Source organism: Sphaeramia orbicularis, unplaced genomic scaffold (assembly GCF_902148855.1).
Source record: "Sphaeramia orbicularis unplaced genomic scaffold, fSphaOr1.1, whole genome shotgun sequence".
In the NCBI taxonomy this organism is placed as follows: Eukaryota; Metazoa; Chordata; class Actinopteri; order Kurtiformes; family Apogonidae; genus Sphaeramia; species Sphaeramia orbicularis.
Genome location: NW_021941454.1, coordinates 141,534 through 160,980, shown reverse-complemented (window position 1 = coordinate 160,980; position 19,447 = coordinate 141,534). Strand labels below are relative to the sequence as shown.

Here is a 19,447-nt window from a genome sequence, read left to right as displayed (position 1 = left end):
AATACAACAGAACAAATTAATTTAAACGGAAGAAAGCACTTGCATTCTGTAGAAAACATTCCTAAATGTGACCAGTCACATGATCGGTCAAACACTCATCCCTAATTATTGAAAAAACACATTTTTGTCGATAACAGAATATGCTCAAACTTCAGGGAAACAAAAGATCAACAGAGAAGTCTGAAAACCTGAGGAGTAAATGTCATCACATCTATGAACTCTGAGGATTTCTACTGCTGTTTAGAAAAAACATGTCATTTACGAACCGGTATCAACGTATTTAATGCCTGAAATAACTCACGTTGGATTAAATTTAATAAATATTGATTATGTCAGAGCTGTAAGTTTATGTTATTTGATAAAAGCAGTGAAAGGGTCTGTTTTAAATGTTGATAAAAACCTGTAAACTGGTTCTAAATGATGAGACTGGTGTGTAGGGCTGTAAGAAAATATCAGTTCTGCAATATATCGCGAAATTTCATTTCACAATACTGTATCAATATTAAAAAGTACTGTATCGATTTTTTAAAGTATTTATTTAAATGCAGATATTGTGGAGGTTCATTTTTGTTTTTTTATTTATATTTTACTTATTCTTATTGAACACTCTTTTATTCAATAATGTTCGTTCCTTTGTTGGGATTGAACACAAATCCTGTTCTGATGTTAGTTGTGAACTAATAGAATCTGAACATTTGAACAGGATCTGAAACTGGAATGTCTGGAAAACAGAATTTCAGTTTGAACACAGGAACATTTGGTGATAGAACATTAGATCCTGTTGGGATCAAATAAAAATGTGTTTAGTATTTGTGCAGATTTCTGCTGGAATTCAATTCTTCAAGGAAATAATCATTTAAAAAAAAGAAACAAACGAAAAATTGCTTTTTTAAAAGTATCATGACATATTGTGATATATCATATCATGATCCTAGTATTGTGATTTGTATCATATTGTCAGATTCTTGCCGATACACAGCCCTACTGGTGTGTTCATTGATTAAATGTAGATTCTCTGTATATTTTTTCGTGGGTGAATGACTCCACAGGAGCAGAAGTGATGTGTTACATAAGAGTGTGCAGCTCTTTGTGCTTCTCTCAGCCTTAATGTTCTAATGACCTGCTTCAGTCCGACCCACACAAAGACACCCACACAAAGACCACATCCACCACAGACCAGGATCAGAGTCCACATCAGACCACTGGGTTCACCCTCCAGGACAGATCTGCGTCCACTGACTCTGAACCAGGGGTGTCACACATGCGTCCCCCCAGAGGTTCCAATCCAGCCCCTGGGATGAACTGAATTGCCAAAATTCCACAGTCCAGGCTGTGGAACTCATTTTAGCTGCAGTTCCACATCCAAACCAAACTGATCTACAGTCAAATAATAACAGCAGTAGAACTGACACAAAAGAATGACTGCAGATTTACTGCTGGGTTTGATGGGAAAAAAAATAATATTACATTGTCTATAAATAATGACAACTTCAAATTTTTGACTTTGTTTTAGTGAAAAAAATAACATTAAATTGTGAAAATACTGAATTAAGCAAAAAAAAAAAACTTGAATGAAGCAAAAAAAAATCTTGAATTAGCAAAAAAACTTTACCAAATTTTTTTTAAATTAAGCAAAAAAAAAAAAAAAAAAAAGAAGAAGCTTGAACTAAGGAAAAAAATGTTGAATTAAGCAAAAAAAAAATCTTGAATTAACAACTTCAAAGTTTTTGTCTTTGTTTTAGTGCACATAATATTAAATTATGAAAATATTTCCATTTCCAAACTCTCCTGTACCAATAAAATGTGAATAACCTGAACAAATATGAACAACCTGAAATGTCTAAAGAAAATTAAACAGTTTGAACTCTTTTCTTCCTGTTCCTCAGTGTTTAGTGTCTGTAGATCTGATCCAGAATGCACATGGACTAATGAGAAGTGGAGGCAGAAGATTGTTAAAATTGTTCATATTTTTCTCAAGAAATTTCATTTTTTCAGGTTATTCACCTTTTTTGTTTGGATAGTTTATAAAAGTAAGTATTTCCATAATTTAACTTTTTTTTTTTTTGCACTGAAACACAGACAAAAATTTGGAGTTGTCATTCTTTATAGGTTATTCTGTTCTTATTTTATTTTACAAATCGGGCTGAATGTGGAACCTGAAAGAAAAGGAGTTTAAGGACCCTGATCTAAAGCCAGTCCAGATCATGTCAGACCTGGTCCCCAAGGAGATCCGGACTACAGGGACACAGGGAACTATGAAAGGAAAAAAAAAAAAAAAAAAAGGACAGAACCAGGGGTGATGCGCGTGCACACTGAGCTACGATCCATTGGGGGGGGGGGGGGGGTTCAAATGACACGAGCACAAACAGCGAAGAATGAATGAATGAATGAATGAATGGATGAATGAACGTCACTGAGCTGCGTCTGACTGTGGTGCGTAAAGGCGCACAAAGAGGTGTCAAAACGAGAACTAGCTCCGGATCCTGTTAGTCCCAGTCCCATCAGCCCCCCCCCCCCCCCCCACCCACACACACACACACACACACACACACACACACACACACACACACACACGCACACACACACACACACACAGCTGACATGGGACAGAAGGAAAGCGGCGCAGATTCACAGAAACACAATGAAAATCCAGTTTTAAAGGCGGAAAAAACCGAAGCTCGTTGGTGTTTGGTGCGTTTTCAGAGTGAACTGGATCTGCTCAGATGGTTTTGGCTGATGTCATGGATCTGATGGACTCAGCTGATGTTCAGCGGCTGCTCTGCGCGCATTTACATGACACTATTGTCTCTAAATGAGCCGGAGCGCACGCACGGCGGCGCGGAAATGCGCAAAGGCGGCAGAAGCAGGAAGCGCGTTTTAAAGTGGTGTCATCTCTGGTGTTAAACTGGGGGGGGGGAATCACCTTAAAGACGCAGCTCCACAAAGCACAGGCCAAACACAACAAAAGGAAAAATTAACAAAAAAAAAACAAAAACGACTGAAGCACAACAAAGAAGCAACAACAAAAAACACCAGAAGAACTGACAGCAGACAGAACCTGCATGAAGAACTTCAACCGCAAACACACACCTTCAACAGCAGACACACACCTGAACCTGAACCCACCGCTCAGACACTGAACAGAACCCAAACGGGTCCAGAAAAGGCCACAGTTCTCCTTAAAGTCAAACTGTTCCTTTTCTGTTCCAGAAAATGACAGTTAATGTCATCAAACCTGCAGCAGAAAACAAACCAACAGAAGAACGCGCTTCATATTCATGTGTACTGAGTCTGCGCACAGCTGTCATCTGCTTCAACTGAAAACAAACTCACACCTTCAGCCACTGATAATAAATCAGATGGAAGTGGTTCCAGAAATGTTTAATATCTGCACAAAAACAGTCCAGACATGAAGGCAGGGTCTGTCTGTCAACATTTACAGTGAAGGGGCAGACTAAACCCCACTACATCACCTACAGACGCTCCAAACTGCACCAACTATTAAAGAAAACCCCATTAATGCCACAGAATCTGCACCAGAACCGAACCACCACAACATCCAACACAAACGGACACTAGATCACAGAAAAGCCGCAGAAATGACGCACAAACTGCACATACTGTTGAATAAAGGTGCAAAATGCGGGGGTTCGTGCTACAGTCATGAGCCGGATCCGGTCATTAGACCCGAACCGTCCCCGTGAACGCACCTCCAGACGGAACCGGTTGGCTAAGAGAGCGGAAAACGGGCAAAGGGGTCCGACTCAGGATCCAGAGGACAGGGTCCGAACTGGACAGGGTCCAAGCAGGACCAGGGTCCAAACAGGACACCAAACTTTACACCAGCCAGACCCGACACCGGATCAGCCGGTCCGGGTCCGGTGAGTCCGGTCCGGGTCTTACCTGGAGGCTGGTCCATCTCCAGGTAGAAGATGAGCTCGGTGGAGTAGGGCATCATGACGTCCCTCCAGTCCGCCTCGTCCCCGGTCCGGTCCCCGGTCCGGTCCCCGGTCCACACTGTGTTGTACATGGTTCAGTCTTTGTCCGAAAAAAGCGAAAAATGCGACAAAACAAAGCGTCGAACTCTGTTACATAAGAGGATCCGGTCAACACAGACCTAGACCCGGTCTATCCGAGGACCCGGTCTACCCGGACACCCGCCGGACCGCCGTCCCGGCTCCACACGGACTGAACGCAGCGCAGGCTCCGGGGCCGGTTCCGTGCCGCTGCCCGACCCGGAGCTCGTCATTCGGATGTAGAGGCTCTACGTGTCCCGGGTCCCGCCGCTCCTCCGCCGGTGATCCGCCTCAGTCCGCTTCATGTTCAGAAGCGACTGAAGGCGCGGAGGCGGCCCGCGGAGGAGCACGGCCGGACGAGTCCATTCACAGCCGCAGACGGGGGGCGGGACTGGAACCGGGTCAACGGAACCACCGGGACAGCACGGGAGAACCGGGTCCGGCTGTGATCACACGGGAACAGGGCCGGTGTGGTTCTTACCGTGGCCCGGTTCCACTCCGCCGGTCCCCGGTCAGACCCGGCCCATTAACGCCCCCCTCCGGACCCCCCCTCGATGTAACACGGTGACAGACCGTTCTGCGCAGACTCGGACCCGGAGTTCAGTGGATCAGGACACAGGACGGACCAGAATCAGTCTGACCCAGTTAATAAAAAAAACAAAAAAGAGATAAATAAAAATAATAAGTATAATAAAATAAATAAATAAATATATAAAAACAATAAAACCAGTAAAATATTACTTTTTCCTATATTTATTTTTTCAAACCACACTTTCTTTGTCCTGTTTGGTATTTTTTCTTTGTTTTGTTCTTGTTCATTCTTTTTCTCATTTTAGCTATTTTGTTGATTTATTTGGATTATTTTGTTTAGTCTAATTTATGGTCATTATTGGTCATTTTATTCATTATGTCTTTCATATTTTATATTTGGTTCATAATTTGCTCGTTTATATGTTCTTTGGTTCATATTGTGCTTGTTTGTGTGTTCTTTGGTTCATATTTTATTCCTGTTGTTCATTATTTCATTTGTCTCGTGCTCATCTTTTATCATCGTCTGCTGTATTTCCTTCCTGTTTTGTTGTGGTGACCCCCAGGTGACCCCGTCCGTTAACCCTACGTTAACCTCATTAAACTCACCTGACATGTGAATGGGTTTGTCCTGCTGACGTGTGTCCGTTCATTTCCATACAGGTGTGTAAATGTGTTCAGCTCATCCTCCTCCACCACCGTCAGAGTCGGTTTGGTTAACGGTGGTTTTCAGACGCAGTGTGTTTGATACGTTCACCTGGACACCAGAGGGTTCAAGTGTGTTAAATACGTTCACCTGGACACCAGAGGGTTAATGTGATGAATTCTGATATTTAACGCCGTCCTGTTCACATCCGTCTGGAGGAACTAGAGTGGAAAGTACGACAACGGAGCGGCTAAACATAGACTCTCAGGTCGTTGCATAATCCACAGCCTCAGTGTTTATTATGGATGAAGGTTTCAGACGACGTTTAAAACACAAAAAAACACACAAAACCGTCTGATTTATATTATATTAAAGTTTAACCTGTTAAAGTTTAGGATGAAAACTATAAAATATTAGATCATAAAGTGGAACCTGACATCTGATTTTTCTTTTTTTTTTTAATTAATTGTGTTTTTATTGTGTTCTTATATTAAAATACTGCAGTAATGTTTATATATTTTCATATAGTTTTTATTCATCACATGTAACTGTATTTGTTGACTCATTAATACAGTTGTAGGCTTTGAACTGTGCTGTTGGTGATAAACCAATAACGTCTGATGTTGTGATATACTGGAAATATACTCTTTTTGACTGTGTATGAAACTTCATTTTTATGGTAAAAGTACTGCAGAGTGATTTCAACACTTCCTGTCCTGTTTCATAATAAAAGCGCTCTAATGTTTCAGTTTCAACAGAAACTATTGATCACTGATCAGTTTATCGTGTAAATATTTTAATCCTGTTCCTGCAGTGTCCGACAAAAACCCCTCAGATGGTGAGAATAGAAAAAAACGCATTAAAAAGAACTGTTGAATTACATTAATGACTGTATTAAAGGAAGGTTGTAGAAGTGAATTTGATTATTTTAACAGATACTTAGTTTTTTTCCATTGGTTCACGTTGACTTGATTAAATATCTGAGTTGTCGGCTTGAGCAGATACATATTTATACTAGATTTGACCAAACTACTGCAATGAAAAGTGTTTTTTTTGTCATCACAGGGGTTCTCGGTGCAAATCTAACTATTTGACCATAAATGACATAAACATTGGACGTAAATATGAAACGTGTCAGTGTTTCCTTCTATTTTCAGTCCATTTCATCAGACTTCAGGTGTTAAAACGCTGGGTTTTTGGCTCAGAATGAGTTGAGTTCATCGTCTGGAATAGAAACATGTCAGTGGGTTCGACCGACTGCAGAGATGCATGCAGAGAGGCCAGATTTCCTGTTGCAGATGGTCAGTGAACGCCACACAGAGCTGCACAAACCAAACTGGACACAGGAGGAAGTGTGGAAAATCTGACCCGTCCACAGATATTGGACAAGTTTGACTGAAGGGGGAATGAGATTTAGAGCATTATCACTTAAAACCATCTAAAACCACCTAAAACCATCTATCTAAAACCTTCTAAAACCACCTAAAACCTAAAACCACCTAAAACCACCCAAAACCACCTAAAACTATCCATCTAAAATCATCTAAAACTACCTAAAACCATCTAAAACCACCTAAAACCATATATCTAAAACCTTCTAAAACCACCTAAAACTATCTAAAACCACCTAAAACTATCTAAAACCATCTAAAACCACCTAAAACCATCTAAAACCACCTAAAACTATCTATCTAAAACTGTCTAAAACCACCTAAAACCTATCTATCTAAAACCACCTAAACCTATCTATCTAAAACCATCTAAAACCACCTAAACCTATCTATCTAAAACCATCTAAAACCACCTAAAACTACCCAAAACCACCTATCTAAAATTACCTAAAACTACCTAAAACCATCTAAAACTACCTAAAACCATCTAAAACCACCTATCTAAAACCATCTATCTAAAACTGTCTAAAACCACCTAAAACCTATCTATCTAAAACCACCTAAAACCATCTAAAACCACCTAAACCTATCTATCTAAAACCATCTAAAACCACCTAAAACCACCTGAAACCACCCAAAACCACCCACAACCATCTAAAACCACCTAAAAGAATCTAAAGCCACCTAAAACCACCCACAACCACCTAAAACCATCCAAAGCCACCTAAAGCCACCTAAAACCACCTGAAACTACCCAAAACCATCTAAAACTACCTAAAACCATCTAAATCCACCTAAAAGCACCTGAAACCAACTAAAACCATCTAAAGCCACCTAAAACCATCTAAAACCACCCAAAACCCTCTAAAACCACCTGAATCTACCCAAAACCATCTAAAACCACATAAAATCACCAGACCCTCAGACCAAAACTGGAATCTGACCTCAAAGATCCAACACATCCTATAACGTTCAGTTAAATATATGTTAGTGTCGATGAGACGTTCAGGTTCATCTAAAAACATTTCTGTTCTACGTTAAAGACGTATTGTTAATACTGATTTTAATACTGACCATAAGTCTTCTATTAGTTTATCAGACACCTGTGATAGCTCTTCAGTTTTCATTCTCTTTCTAACCACAGGCCTAGATAGGAATGTTTGCTCTGTCAGTTTCTCTTTTCTGCATGTTTTCTAAGCTACTTTGTCTCTACCGATACCACAAGATACAGCAGAACCCAACTCCCTAAAACTTCCCAGGACAACTCTAAGGTCTTGCATTCTTTCTGTTTGTATCTTATTTTCTTTCTTCTGCTTAGCGACAGCGTCATACATCATATTAACCAATCACATTTAAGCTTAGCGCAGGCTACTATAAGTTAGACTGATTTCCAGGACAGGTCAGAACTGACTTCTGAGAGAGGGCAAAGCTTTGTTTGTCAGTTTCTCACTTGTGCACAATAAAGGAAGGCCTGACTGACAACCAATCCACTCTCCACAAATTTCTTTGTCGTTTACGCCTCCACGACAGTATAAAAACAGCAGGAGTTTAGTCTGTTTTATTACTTTTTAGTTTGGGTTGAAGGATTTTGAAGCTGAAACTGTTGTTTTACTGTGAAAGTTTAAGTATGAACAGCAGAACAAACAATAGTTTGAGTTCCTCTAAACAAAAGTGTTGGTATTTTCTGTGACCTTTGACCTTAACATACCTTTAGTCCTTTTGTCGACTTTCTGATGTTTGTTTGTTTGTTTGTTACATGTGTTTATTACAGATGTTGTGTATCTGACTGATGATGGTGTTGTATTAACTGTCCTGATGTGTGTAGTGTGTGTTATATCAGTGAACTGGGGTGGTGTGTGTGCACTATTGTCACCATGCTACGCTAACTCTAATGCTAATGCTAATGCTAACAGGAATCCAACCAATGGCCTGAAGTGAACCCACTCTTCTAACTCCTCGTTCTTGTCATTTTCTGAAATTTTTTTATTCTTTTCTCATTGATGTCATGTCGTTTTTTTCCATAGTTTTGTTGTTTTCTCGTCCTCAGTATTTCTTGACATTTTCTCATAGTTTATTCGTCTTCATTGTTTCCGTGTTTTTTCTGCTTCATGCAGCTCTGACTCTGGTCTGCACAGATGAATCTGAGTCAGACTGTTGATTCTTGTTAGTTTCTTATCGTTCCCTAATCATTCCCTGGTCATTTCCTTGTCGTTTCCTTGTACTTTTCTTGTCGTTCCTTTGCCGTTTCCTCCTTGTTTCCTTGTCGTTTCCTCATTGTTCCCTCATCTCTTCCTCGTCATTCCCTCATTGTTCCCTTGTCATTTCCTCCTCATTTCCTTGTTGTTCCCTCCTCATTTCGTCATCGTTCCCTCGTCATTTCCTCTTTGTTAATTCATCGTTTCCTCGTTGTTCCCTCATCATTTCCTTATCATTTCCTCATCGTTCCCTCGTTGTTCCATCATCATTTCCTTATCATTTCCTCGTTGTTTCCTCATCGTTTCCTTGTTGTTCCCTCATTGCTTCCTTATCGTTTCCTCATCGTTCCCTTACCATTTCCTCACTGTTCCCTCATTGTTTCCTCATCGTTCCATCATCTTTTCCTTATCGTTTCCTCATTGTTCCCTCGTTGTTTCCTCATCGTTTCCTTGTTTTTTCCCTCATCGTTTCCTCATCGTTCCCTCGTTGTTCCATCATCATTTCCTCATTGTTTCCTCATCGTTTCCTTGTTGTTCCCTCATTGCTCCCTCATTGTTTCCTTATCGTTTCCTCATCGTTTCCTCACTGTTCCCTCATCGTTTCCTCATCGTTCCCTTGTTGTTCCATCATCGTTTCCTTATCGTTTTCTCATCGTTCCCTTGTTGTTCCCTCATCATTTCCTTATTGTTTCCTCATTGTTCCCTCGTTGTTTCCTCATCGTTTGCTCGTTTGTTCCCTCATTGTTTCCTTATCGTTTCCTCATCGTTTCCTCATTGTTCCCTCATCGTTTCCTCGTTGTTCCATCATTGCTTCCTTATTGTTTCCTCATTGTTCCCTCGTTGTTTCCTCATCGTTTCCTCGTTTGTTCCCTCATCGTTTCCTTATCGTTTTCTCATCGTTCCCTTGTTGTTCCCTCATCATTTCCTTATCGTTTCCTCATTGTCCCCTCATTGTTTCCTCCTCGTTCCCTGGTCGTTCCCTCCTCATTCTCTGGTTGTTCCCTGGTCGTTCCATCCTTGTTCCTTCATTGTTCCCTGGTTGTTCCCTCCTCATTCCCTGGTCGTTCCCTGGTTGTTCCCTCCTTGTTCCCTGGTCGTTCCCTCCTTGTCCCCTTGTTGTTCCCTCATCATTTCCTTATCGTTTCCTCATTGTTCCCTCATCATTTCCTTATTGTTTCCTCGTTGTTCCATCATTATTTCCTTATTGTTTCCTCATTGTTCCCTCGTTGTTTCCTCATCGTTTCCTCGTTTGTTCCCTCATTGTTTCCTTATCGTTTCCTCATCGTTCCCTTGTTGTTCCCTCATCATTTCCTTATCGTTTCCTCATTGTTCCCTCATCGTTTCCTCGTTGTTCCATCATTGTTTCCTTATTGTTTCCTCATTGTTCTCTCGTTGTTTCCTCATTGTTTCCTCGTTTGTTCCCTCATCGTTTCCTTATCGTTTTCTCATCGTTCCCTTGTTGTTCCCTCATCATTTCCTTATCGTTTCCTCATTGTTCCCTCATTGTTTCCTCCTCGTTCCCTGGTCGTTCCCTCCTCGTTCTCTGGTTGTTCCCTCCTCATTCTCTGGTTGTTCCCTGGTCATTCCATCCTTGTTCCTTCGTTGTTCCCTGGTTGTTCCCTCCTCATTCCCTGGTCGTTCCCTGGTTGTTCCCTCCTTGTCCCCTTGTTGTTCCCTCATCATTTCCTTATCGTTTCCTCATTGTTCCCTCATCATTTCCTTATTGTTTCTTCGTTGTTCCATCATTATTTCCTTATCGTTTCCTCATTGTTCCCTCGTTGTTTCCTCATCGTTTCCTCGTTTGTTCCCTCATCGTTTCCTTATCGTTTCCTCATAGTTCCTTTGTTGTTCCCTCATCATTTCCTTATCGTTTCCTCATTGTTCGCTCATTGTTTTCTCCTCGTTCCCTGGTTGTTCCCTCCTTGTTCTCTGGTTGTTCCCTGGTCGTTCAATCCTTGTTCCCTCCTCGTTCCCTGGTTGTTCCCTCCTCATTCTCTGGTCGTTCCCTGGTTGTTCCCTCCTCGTTCTCTGGTTGTTCCCTGGTCGTTCAATCCTTGTTCCCTCCTCGTTCCCTGGTTGTTCCCTCCTCGTTCTCTGGTTGTTCCCTGGTTGTTCCCTCCTCGTTCTCTGGTTGTTCCCTGGTCGTTCAATCCTTGTTCCCTCCTCGTTCCCTGGTTGTTCCCTCCTCGTTCTCTGGTCGTTCCCTGGTTGTTCCCTCCTCGTTCTCTGGTCGTTCCCTGGTTGTTCCCTCCTCGTTCCCTGGTTGTTCCCTCCTCGTTCTCTGGTCGTTCCCTGGTTGTTCCCTCCTCGTTCTCTGGTCGTTCCCTGGTTGTTCCCTCCTCGTTCTCTGGTCGTTCCCTGGTTGTTCCCTCCTCGTTCCCTGGTCGCTCCCTGGTCGTTCCCTCCTTGTTCCCTGGTCATTCCCTGCTCGTTCCCTCTCCTCTGTTTCTGCAGATGGATGTGACTCGCTCAGACTCTTCAGATCCTCCCTCTTCTTTCTCCGTCCACATGAAGTCGGTCCGACCCGCCGGTCTGGCGCCGACTCGGTTTCCGCTGACGTCCCGCTGCAGTCGGAGCGTCCCTGTGCTCCTGCTCCCATGATGCAACACTCCGCTGACTCTGTGAAACTGCTGAGACGCCGCTGCGCTGCCGCTTCCTGGTGTTCGTCCTGTTTTATTCATGGGTTCTGTGTGGGTTCTGCCTCAGACGGTTTGGGTCTTTGTGTTTGATCAGACCTCCAGAACCTCCCCCCTCCTCCTCCTCCTCCTCCTCCTCCTCCTCCTCTCGTCTATATTTGCTCTCCGCCCACACATCTTCTCCTCTCGTTGTCAAGGCAGCGAGGCTCCAGCTCAGCATTATTCATCCACAGACACAAACAGAAACCAACGGGTCCAGAACCGCCTGGAACCAACAGAACTCAGGTCTGACTCGGTTCAGTTCAGATGGAACGTCAGATCCATTTGTCTAAACTCCAGGTGGACCACCCCCCCCCCCCCCCCCCCCCCCCCCCAGGTGGATCCCCCCCCAGGTGGACCCCCCCAGCTCAGACTGTTCATATTATTACTGTTGGTTTGAACTTGAAGGTGAAGTCGTCAAAGCAACAAACGGAAAAAAAAACACCAGAAAAACAATGACATCGAACACATTAGACCAGTGTAAACAGTGGATACAGGACACCAGTGTTCAGCTACAGATAATTAGACAAGAAAAGACAAAAGAAAATAAAAATAGAAACGAAAAAGAACCTAAAACTGTTCATAAAATGGTTTAAATGAACCAGACAAACCTGTATGTTTGAAACTGGATTCACATTTATTTACTTTGGTTCATTTAAAATGGACCAGAGTTTATTTCACAAAAATATTTGTTTGTAGTTTTGTATACATTTTTCAGTATTTCTTTGTAATTTTATATATTTTTTGTATTTCTTTTGTAGCTCTGTATATGTTTTTAAAAAATATTTCTTTGTAGTTTTGCATATTTATTTGTTTCTTTGTAGTTTTGTATATTTTTTTAGTATTTTTTTTAAAAAATATTTCTTTGTAGTTGTGTATATTTTTTATATTTCTTTATAGTTTCGTATAATTTTTGTGTTTTTTTTGTAGTTTTGTATATATTTTTTTAAATATTTCTTTGTAGTTTTGTATAATTTTTGTGTGTTTTTTGTAGTTTTGTCTATATTTTCAGTGTTTCTTTGTATTTTTTATATTTTTAGTATTTCTTTGTAGTTACCTCCGCCAAGGAGGTTATGTTTTTGCCAGGGTTTGTTTGTTTGTTTGTTTGTCTGTCTGTCTGTTTGTTTGTTTGTCTGTCCGTTAGTGTGCAACATAACTCAAAAAGTTATGGACAGATTTGGATGAAATTTTCAGGGTTTGTTGGAAATGGGATAAGGAAGAAATGATTAAATTTAAACGGGAGGGCACTGATCAGCCTTGGCGGAGGTCTGCGCTCTCCGAGTGCTTCTAGTTTTGTATATATTTTTTGTAGTTTTGTCTATATTTTCAGTGTTTCTTTGTATTTTTTATATTTTTAGTATTTCTTTGTAGTTTTGTCTATATTTTTTGTAGTTTTGTCTATATTTTCAGTGTTTCTTTGTATTTTTTATATTTTTAGTATTTCTTTGTAGTTTTGTATATATTTTTTGTAGTTTTGTCTATATTTTCAGTGTTTCTTTGTATTTTTTATATTTTTAGTATTTCTTTGTAGTTTTGTATATATTTTTTGTAGTTTTGTCTATATTTTCAGTGTTTCTTTGTATTTTTTATATTTTTAGTATTTCTTTGTAGTTTTGTCTATATTTTTTGTAGTTTTGTCTATATTTTCAGTGTTTCTTTGTATTTTTTATATTTTTAGTATTTCTTTGTAGTTTTGTATATATTTTTTGTAGTTTTGTCTATATTTTCAGTGTAATTTTGGTGTGATACTTAGTCTTTTTTTTTGCACTTTAAGGATGTGCTGTTAAACTGGTTTTCAGTTTTCCTGTCACTTGAACAACACTTATTTATTCTTATTTTTCTTTTATGTGTTTGAGAACATTTGTCTCAGATCAGAGGAGAACATCACCTCCTGGTTCTCCTGTCGAATAAACGTCCAAACCTCCTGGATCTGAACAGTTCTGCACCGGTTCTGGATTCACTGAACCACACAGACATCCATCTGATGTGGACAAAAGTATGTGGACAGAAGTATGTGGACAAAACTATGTGGACAGAAGTATGTGGACAAAACTATGTGGACAGAAGTATGTGGACAAAAGGATGTGGACAAAAGTATGTGGACAGAAGTATGTGGACAAAAGTATGTGGGCAAAAGTATGTGGACAGACGTATGTGGACAGAAGTATGTGGACAAAAGTATGTGGACAGAAGTATGTGGACAAAAGTATGTGGACAAAAGTATGTGGGCAAAAGTATGTGGACACACGTATGTGGACAGAAGTATGTGGACAAAAGTATGTGGACAAAAGTATGTGGACAGATGTATGTGGACAAAAGTATGTGAACAAAAGTATGTGGACAGACGTATGTGGACAGAAGTATGTGGACAAAAGTATGTGGACAGACGTATGTGGACAAAAGTATGTGGACAAAAGTATGTGGACAGACGTATGTGGACAGAAGTATGTGGACAAAAGTATGTGGACAAAAGTATGTGGACAGAAGTATGTGGACAAAAGCATGTGGACAAAAGTATGTGGACAAAAGTATGTGGACAGAAGTATGTGGACAGAAGTATGTGGACAGAAGTGCAGAAGGTACGGTGAAACTGATGGACCTGACTTTTCTTTTTTTTTTTTTCCCCTTTCTTTTTTTTGGACCTGACTTTTATTTATTTATTTATTTATTTATTTATGAATGGGACTTTTCCAGTTCGGGTTTTAATTCTTCTTCTCGTCGTATGAATCCACCTCCAGGTTTTTGGATCAGACGTGGGTTTTTTTTCTGACTTTGCTTTGATTCATGTTTCATCGTTTTTCGTTTCATGTAAAAGATGAAATGAGGAGAAAAAAAAACGACGCCGTCTCGTCACAGCGGGAGACGGAGACGCCGTCGTCACGGTGACGAACGGCATAAAGTAGAGAATTATACCGACTCATCCATTGTCGTCTCCGGGGACGTCGTCAACGCTGGGACACGAGTCTGGAACAGAAGAGGAGCGGATCCACGACGGGAGGTTCCAGAGAACGACGACCAATGAGGAGGAGGTTTAAGGGTTTATTATTAGGATCGAAGGAAACTGAAGAAAGAAACTAAACTGAGGAGGAGAAACTCAAAAGTCAACAGTTTTATTGAAGGTTATCTTTTAAAACTCTGTCAGAACTGAATACGAGTTCAGTCTGTTTGAAATGTTCAATAATAAAGAAACAGACCGACTGGAAAAAGGATTTAGTCGGAAGGAGGAACAGGTTTATATCAGAGGGTCAGGTCAGTCCACATGGGTCCAGGTCAGTCCACATGGGTCCAGGTTGGTTCAGGTCAGTTCACATGAGTTCAGGTCAGTTCACATGGATCTGCATGGGTCCAGGTCAGTCCACATGGGTCCAGGTCAGTCCACATGGGTCCAGGTCAGTCCACATGGGTCTAGGTCAGTCCACATTGGTTCATATCAGTCCACATTGGCCCAGGTCAGCCCTTATCAGTTCAGATCAGTCCTTTTTTTTTTTTAGCTTCTCTCTAAAATAAACTGACAAACTGACAAAAGTCAGTGTAGTTCATTTTTAGCATCGCTTTTTAAGAGTTTGTGATATTTAAGTTTTTTTTGGTTTTTTTTAGCTTTCCTCTAAAATTGTTTTGAGTTTTTTTGCTTGTTTTTAGAGTTTCTCGGTGCTATTTGCTATAAATGTCCTCATGATAAAGGCTTGAATATCAGTTATTATTTCTTCGCAGATTAAACACTTTTTTTTATGAAACCAGGTGTTATTTTTGATTCTAAATTACTCGTCTTTATTTTTCTGAGTGGGTTTTTTGCTGCTGGTTTTATCTGAATGAATATGGTGTGTGGAGTCATTGTTGGGGGGGTGGGAGGGTTGACCACCTGAACCCCTGTCCCTAGGTCTAAATGGGTCTGGACCCGTTTAATGCCGCCCTCCCCCCCATTGATACCAACACTTTAACTCCAAACTGAAGTCAGATGTTTGCAGACGAGTCGAAGGTGTTTCCTCCACTTTTCTCATCGCGGCCTAATTGATTGTCAACATTATAAAAAGCAACATGCAAATGAAGCCAAACGGCCCATTGTGTCGACGAGGGGATAATTAATGATGAGGAGGGGACAAGGGACGAGGGACAGCGGTGTAACAATGGAAAACGGCGAGCACGTGAACGCATCACGGCTGCAGACGAACAGAACAAAGGCCACGTTACGGAGACGGAAGACGCAGGAAATGAATGAGCGGGGACGGTCCGAGCTCAGGCATTAATAATTAAGAATGTGACAGAGATAAAGGAAACACCCCCCCTCCACCCCCCCACCCCCACCCCTCCACCAGAACTATATAGGGCTTATCGCGTGGACACAGGGCACATTCAGCGCCACAATATCATCATTATTTACAGCAGATGGACAGGCCTATTGTTAGCGCTCACGCCGTCTGTCTCTGGGTGTGTGTGTGTGTGTGTGTTGATAGGTGCTGTTGTGAGGGGGGGGGGGGTGGCAATAGGGGTGGGGGGTGGCAGATTTATGTCGGCCCGAGTCTTGACCCCGTGGCCCAGTGGTCCATGGGAAGCCTGGTGGGTTCGTATAAAGAGGTTTGAGGAGGAGGAACAAAAGGCCGGACAGCGATTGGGGGGGGGGGCATGTTCGCTGTCACTGAAGGACGAGTTTTGACAATAAACTGAGACGCTCAAATATAATCCATAAAGACTGAAAATGTGACATCTGCCGCAGAAACTGATGACAGCGACCGACACAAATGACAAAAAACCTGTTTGTTAAGGTTCGAGACACAATGAACACCAGGTCAAACAGAAAAAGACGGTTGATTATCACCAAAAACGATGCCGACACCGAGAAAAAACATAAAACCAACCAACAAACCAAACATGTCGACTGGTAAAAGTCTCGATTCTCTGTTCGCTGCTTCTTTAACGTTAATATTTTCTGCTTTCTTTCCTCTTCTGTGACAATATGTGACATTTGCAATAACCTGTTCTATCTCCAAGTGCTTTAATTCAAATGTGCAATAACTTAACTTTTATTTTAATATTTTAAATCACTTTTAGAGTGCAGGAACAAAAAAAAGGAAAGAAAAAAAAAACACACACAATTAGGGATGTAACGATATGAAAATTTCATATCACACTTATTGTGACCAAAAGTATCACAGTTATTATTATTATCATGGTTTTGTTGAAATTGTGCTCAAAATGTTCAAAAAGCACTAATACACACACTGAAATAATTTAACCAAGTTGTATTTTGAAAATAAATAGATAGACCGATAGATCGATAGATAGATAAAATAATTGTCACAATGTCCCTTCTGTGTCAGAAACATTCAGATATTAACCCTTAGTGGTCTGAGCCTATTTTGTCTGTTTTTCAGTCCTTTTGATTTGGCCTTTATATACTATATAAACAAATGTTTACTATACCCATGTTTGGGATCTGTTTTTTCAGCACAACTTCATTTATATCATGTGTCTATTCTTTTTTTCACTTTAACCTACTATAAAAACACAAAAGGCCAGAAAACACACAAAAAATATATAAATTTCGAATTTCAAGAATGTATATAATCTATTGCATAAATAACACACAGATGTTTAATGAACCTTTTCAAAGACTTTAAAAGTGAATATTCGTTCCAAATATTAGGTATAGAAAATTAAAATTGTAATAAATTCAAACTATACTCAAATATTTGACATAAAAGCAGATCTTTACATAGGAGTTTTCTCTGGGAAAGTGTAGTAATCACACACAGTTATCATGATAATTAGAACGATAATACTAACCGTCTGCAATTTTACCGCGGTTTATCGTTATACTGGTAATCATTACATCCCTAAGCACAACACAACAAAGGGGGGATGCTGTTCCTTATGCATTCAACAGCTTTTCCGCACCAAGGTTCTAATAGTTTTGGATTTTTCATTCTAGTTTACTTTTATTTAGTTTGGACTTTTTTTTTTTTTCTCTAATTCAGTTCGTTTTAATTCGTTTTAAGAGCAGGTTTTCTAGTTTTTTATTAGTTTTCATTTATTTGTAAATGCTTAGTTTTAGTTTATTTGTAGTTCAGTTGTAGTTCAGTTGTAGTTCAGTTGTAGTTCAGTTGTAGTTCAGTGGTCTCTTTTCTCTTCTTCTCTGTGCTCCTATTCAAATCAATCCCAGACAGGACTCTGCTGCTTTAGTCTCCATGTTTCCAGGTAGAGTGGGGACCAGAAGACGACTGGAAACCACAAGTGAACACAAGTGACGGAGCAAAAAGTGTCGTATGGAGACAGCACAGAAAACTGAGAGAGACAAAGAAATCCATTTAACATCAATCTGACATTGACAAAGACCAAAACGAAGGGAATTTGATCCAGAATTTTTATACATTTTAGTTAGTTTTATAAACACACAATACAGTTTCAGTTAGTTATAGTTTGTCTGTGCTTTAACTGTTTTTATATATTTTAACTGTGTTTATGTTTTGTTTGTTTTTGTTCATGTCTTTTTTTTTTTTTTTTCCTTTGGATTCCGTGACTCAGGGAAATGCACATGAATTCTGATGTACCTATACTGCGATGTATCTGTGCAAATGGCAAATAAAGTCTATTCTATTCTTCTATTCTATTCAATAAATGAATATATTTGAGTTGGTTTGAAGATGACCTGTACAGCTTCAAGGAAAAGTTCATGACATTTTGTTTTAGACCGAATATGCATAAGATTCGTCCAGTTCAACTACATCAATTCTGTTTCATTTGTGGACTTTTTCAATTAAACCCAACACTAAAAGTCCAAGAAAGTAGATGATTTGGACTCAGATGTGAATCAGGATCCAAGAGGTTTCAGAGAAGCTCACCAAATCTGATCCAAAAATCAAATTTTCACAAATATATCATGTTAGATTTTCCAGCACAAAGTTAAAAACACTTGCTTCACATCCATCACCTCCTCCTTCTAAGGTTCGTCCATATTCAACAATTATCCTTATAATCATTACACTGTAAAAAAAACATCTGTAATTTCACAGAATTTTTACTGTTTATTTAACAGATTTTTCCTGTATTTTTAAGATACAGGAAAATATCAATGAAATGACAAAAACAGACTGTGATTTTACATGTCAAATGTAAAATAACATGAAAAACTGTAACTGTGAATAACCAAAAAAAATTAAATTTTTTAAAAGAATTTTTTTCTTTTCACAGAAAGATACAGTTAAATTACATTTACAAATTTATCATAATTTCACAAATATTTCTTTTCTATTCATGAGATTAAACTGTTAATTTAAAGTTTAATACTGTCAATAAAATTTTTTAAAAAAAAAAGATAAAACCAGATAAAATTACTGACAGTTAACAGTAACAGAAGTATTTGTTCTGTCAGTTTAACCAGACTTGTTTGTTCGTTGACAAATATCTTGTGTAATTACAGGAGGTTTCACAACAAAAATGTTGAATAAATGTATTTTTGTGAATGTATAACATGTATAAGCACTGATAAACTGTCCAAATACAGTTTTTATCAGTGGATTGGACAACTGAGTCTCACTGAAAATTATTTATATATATATATTTATAGGGAATTGGATTGTTTTAATACATGAAAATATTCTTTATTAAACATTAAAAAGTCAAAAAATATGCAAAATCTTATGTAAAGTTTGGGCAAAAAACTGTATTTGAATTATGGAAAATTACCGTATTTTTATGAGATGGTTATTTTCCGTTATTTTCCGGTATTTTTTTGGCACCCCTGCTGCTGGAAAAACACAGTTTTTTTTACATTTTTTATTTTTTTAACAGTGTAGAAGAACATTAACATCAGGTCGTCAATTTGTAACTGTTTCAGATGTTTAGATTTCCATTTTCTGCCCTTTACTTGTTTTATTTTTGTTAAATAATGTTAACTATTTCACCTGAAAGAACCAGTTCAACATATGTTTTGTTGTGTTTTCTGTATTTTCGGACACAAACAGTCGGTGGGTTTGTCGCTTCCATTTTAAATCTCTAATTT

The 19,447-nt window shown here is 39.4% G+C and overlaps 1 protein-coding gene across 1 annotated transcript in view; it reads right to left on the bottom strand.

The window, feature by feature from the left end:
• Positions 1–4,398, bottom strand: part of LOC115415830 (phosphatidylinositol 3-kinase regulatory subunit gamma-like) — a 25,402-nt gene extending 21,004 nt beyond the window's left edge. Inside the window, exon 1 of the mRNA XM_030129478.1 lies at positions 3,904–4,398. Within this exon, the coding sequence (XP_029985338.1) occupies positions 3,904–4,030 (127 nt within the window). The 5' untranslated portion in view covers positions 4,031–4,398. The remainder of the gene's footprint in view (positions 1–3,903) is intronic.
• Positions 4,399–19,447: the final 15,049 nt, after the last annotated feature.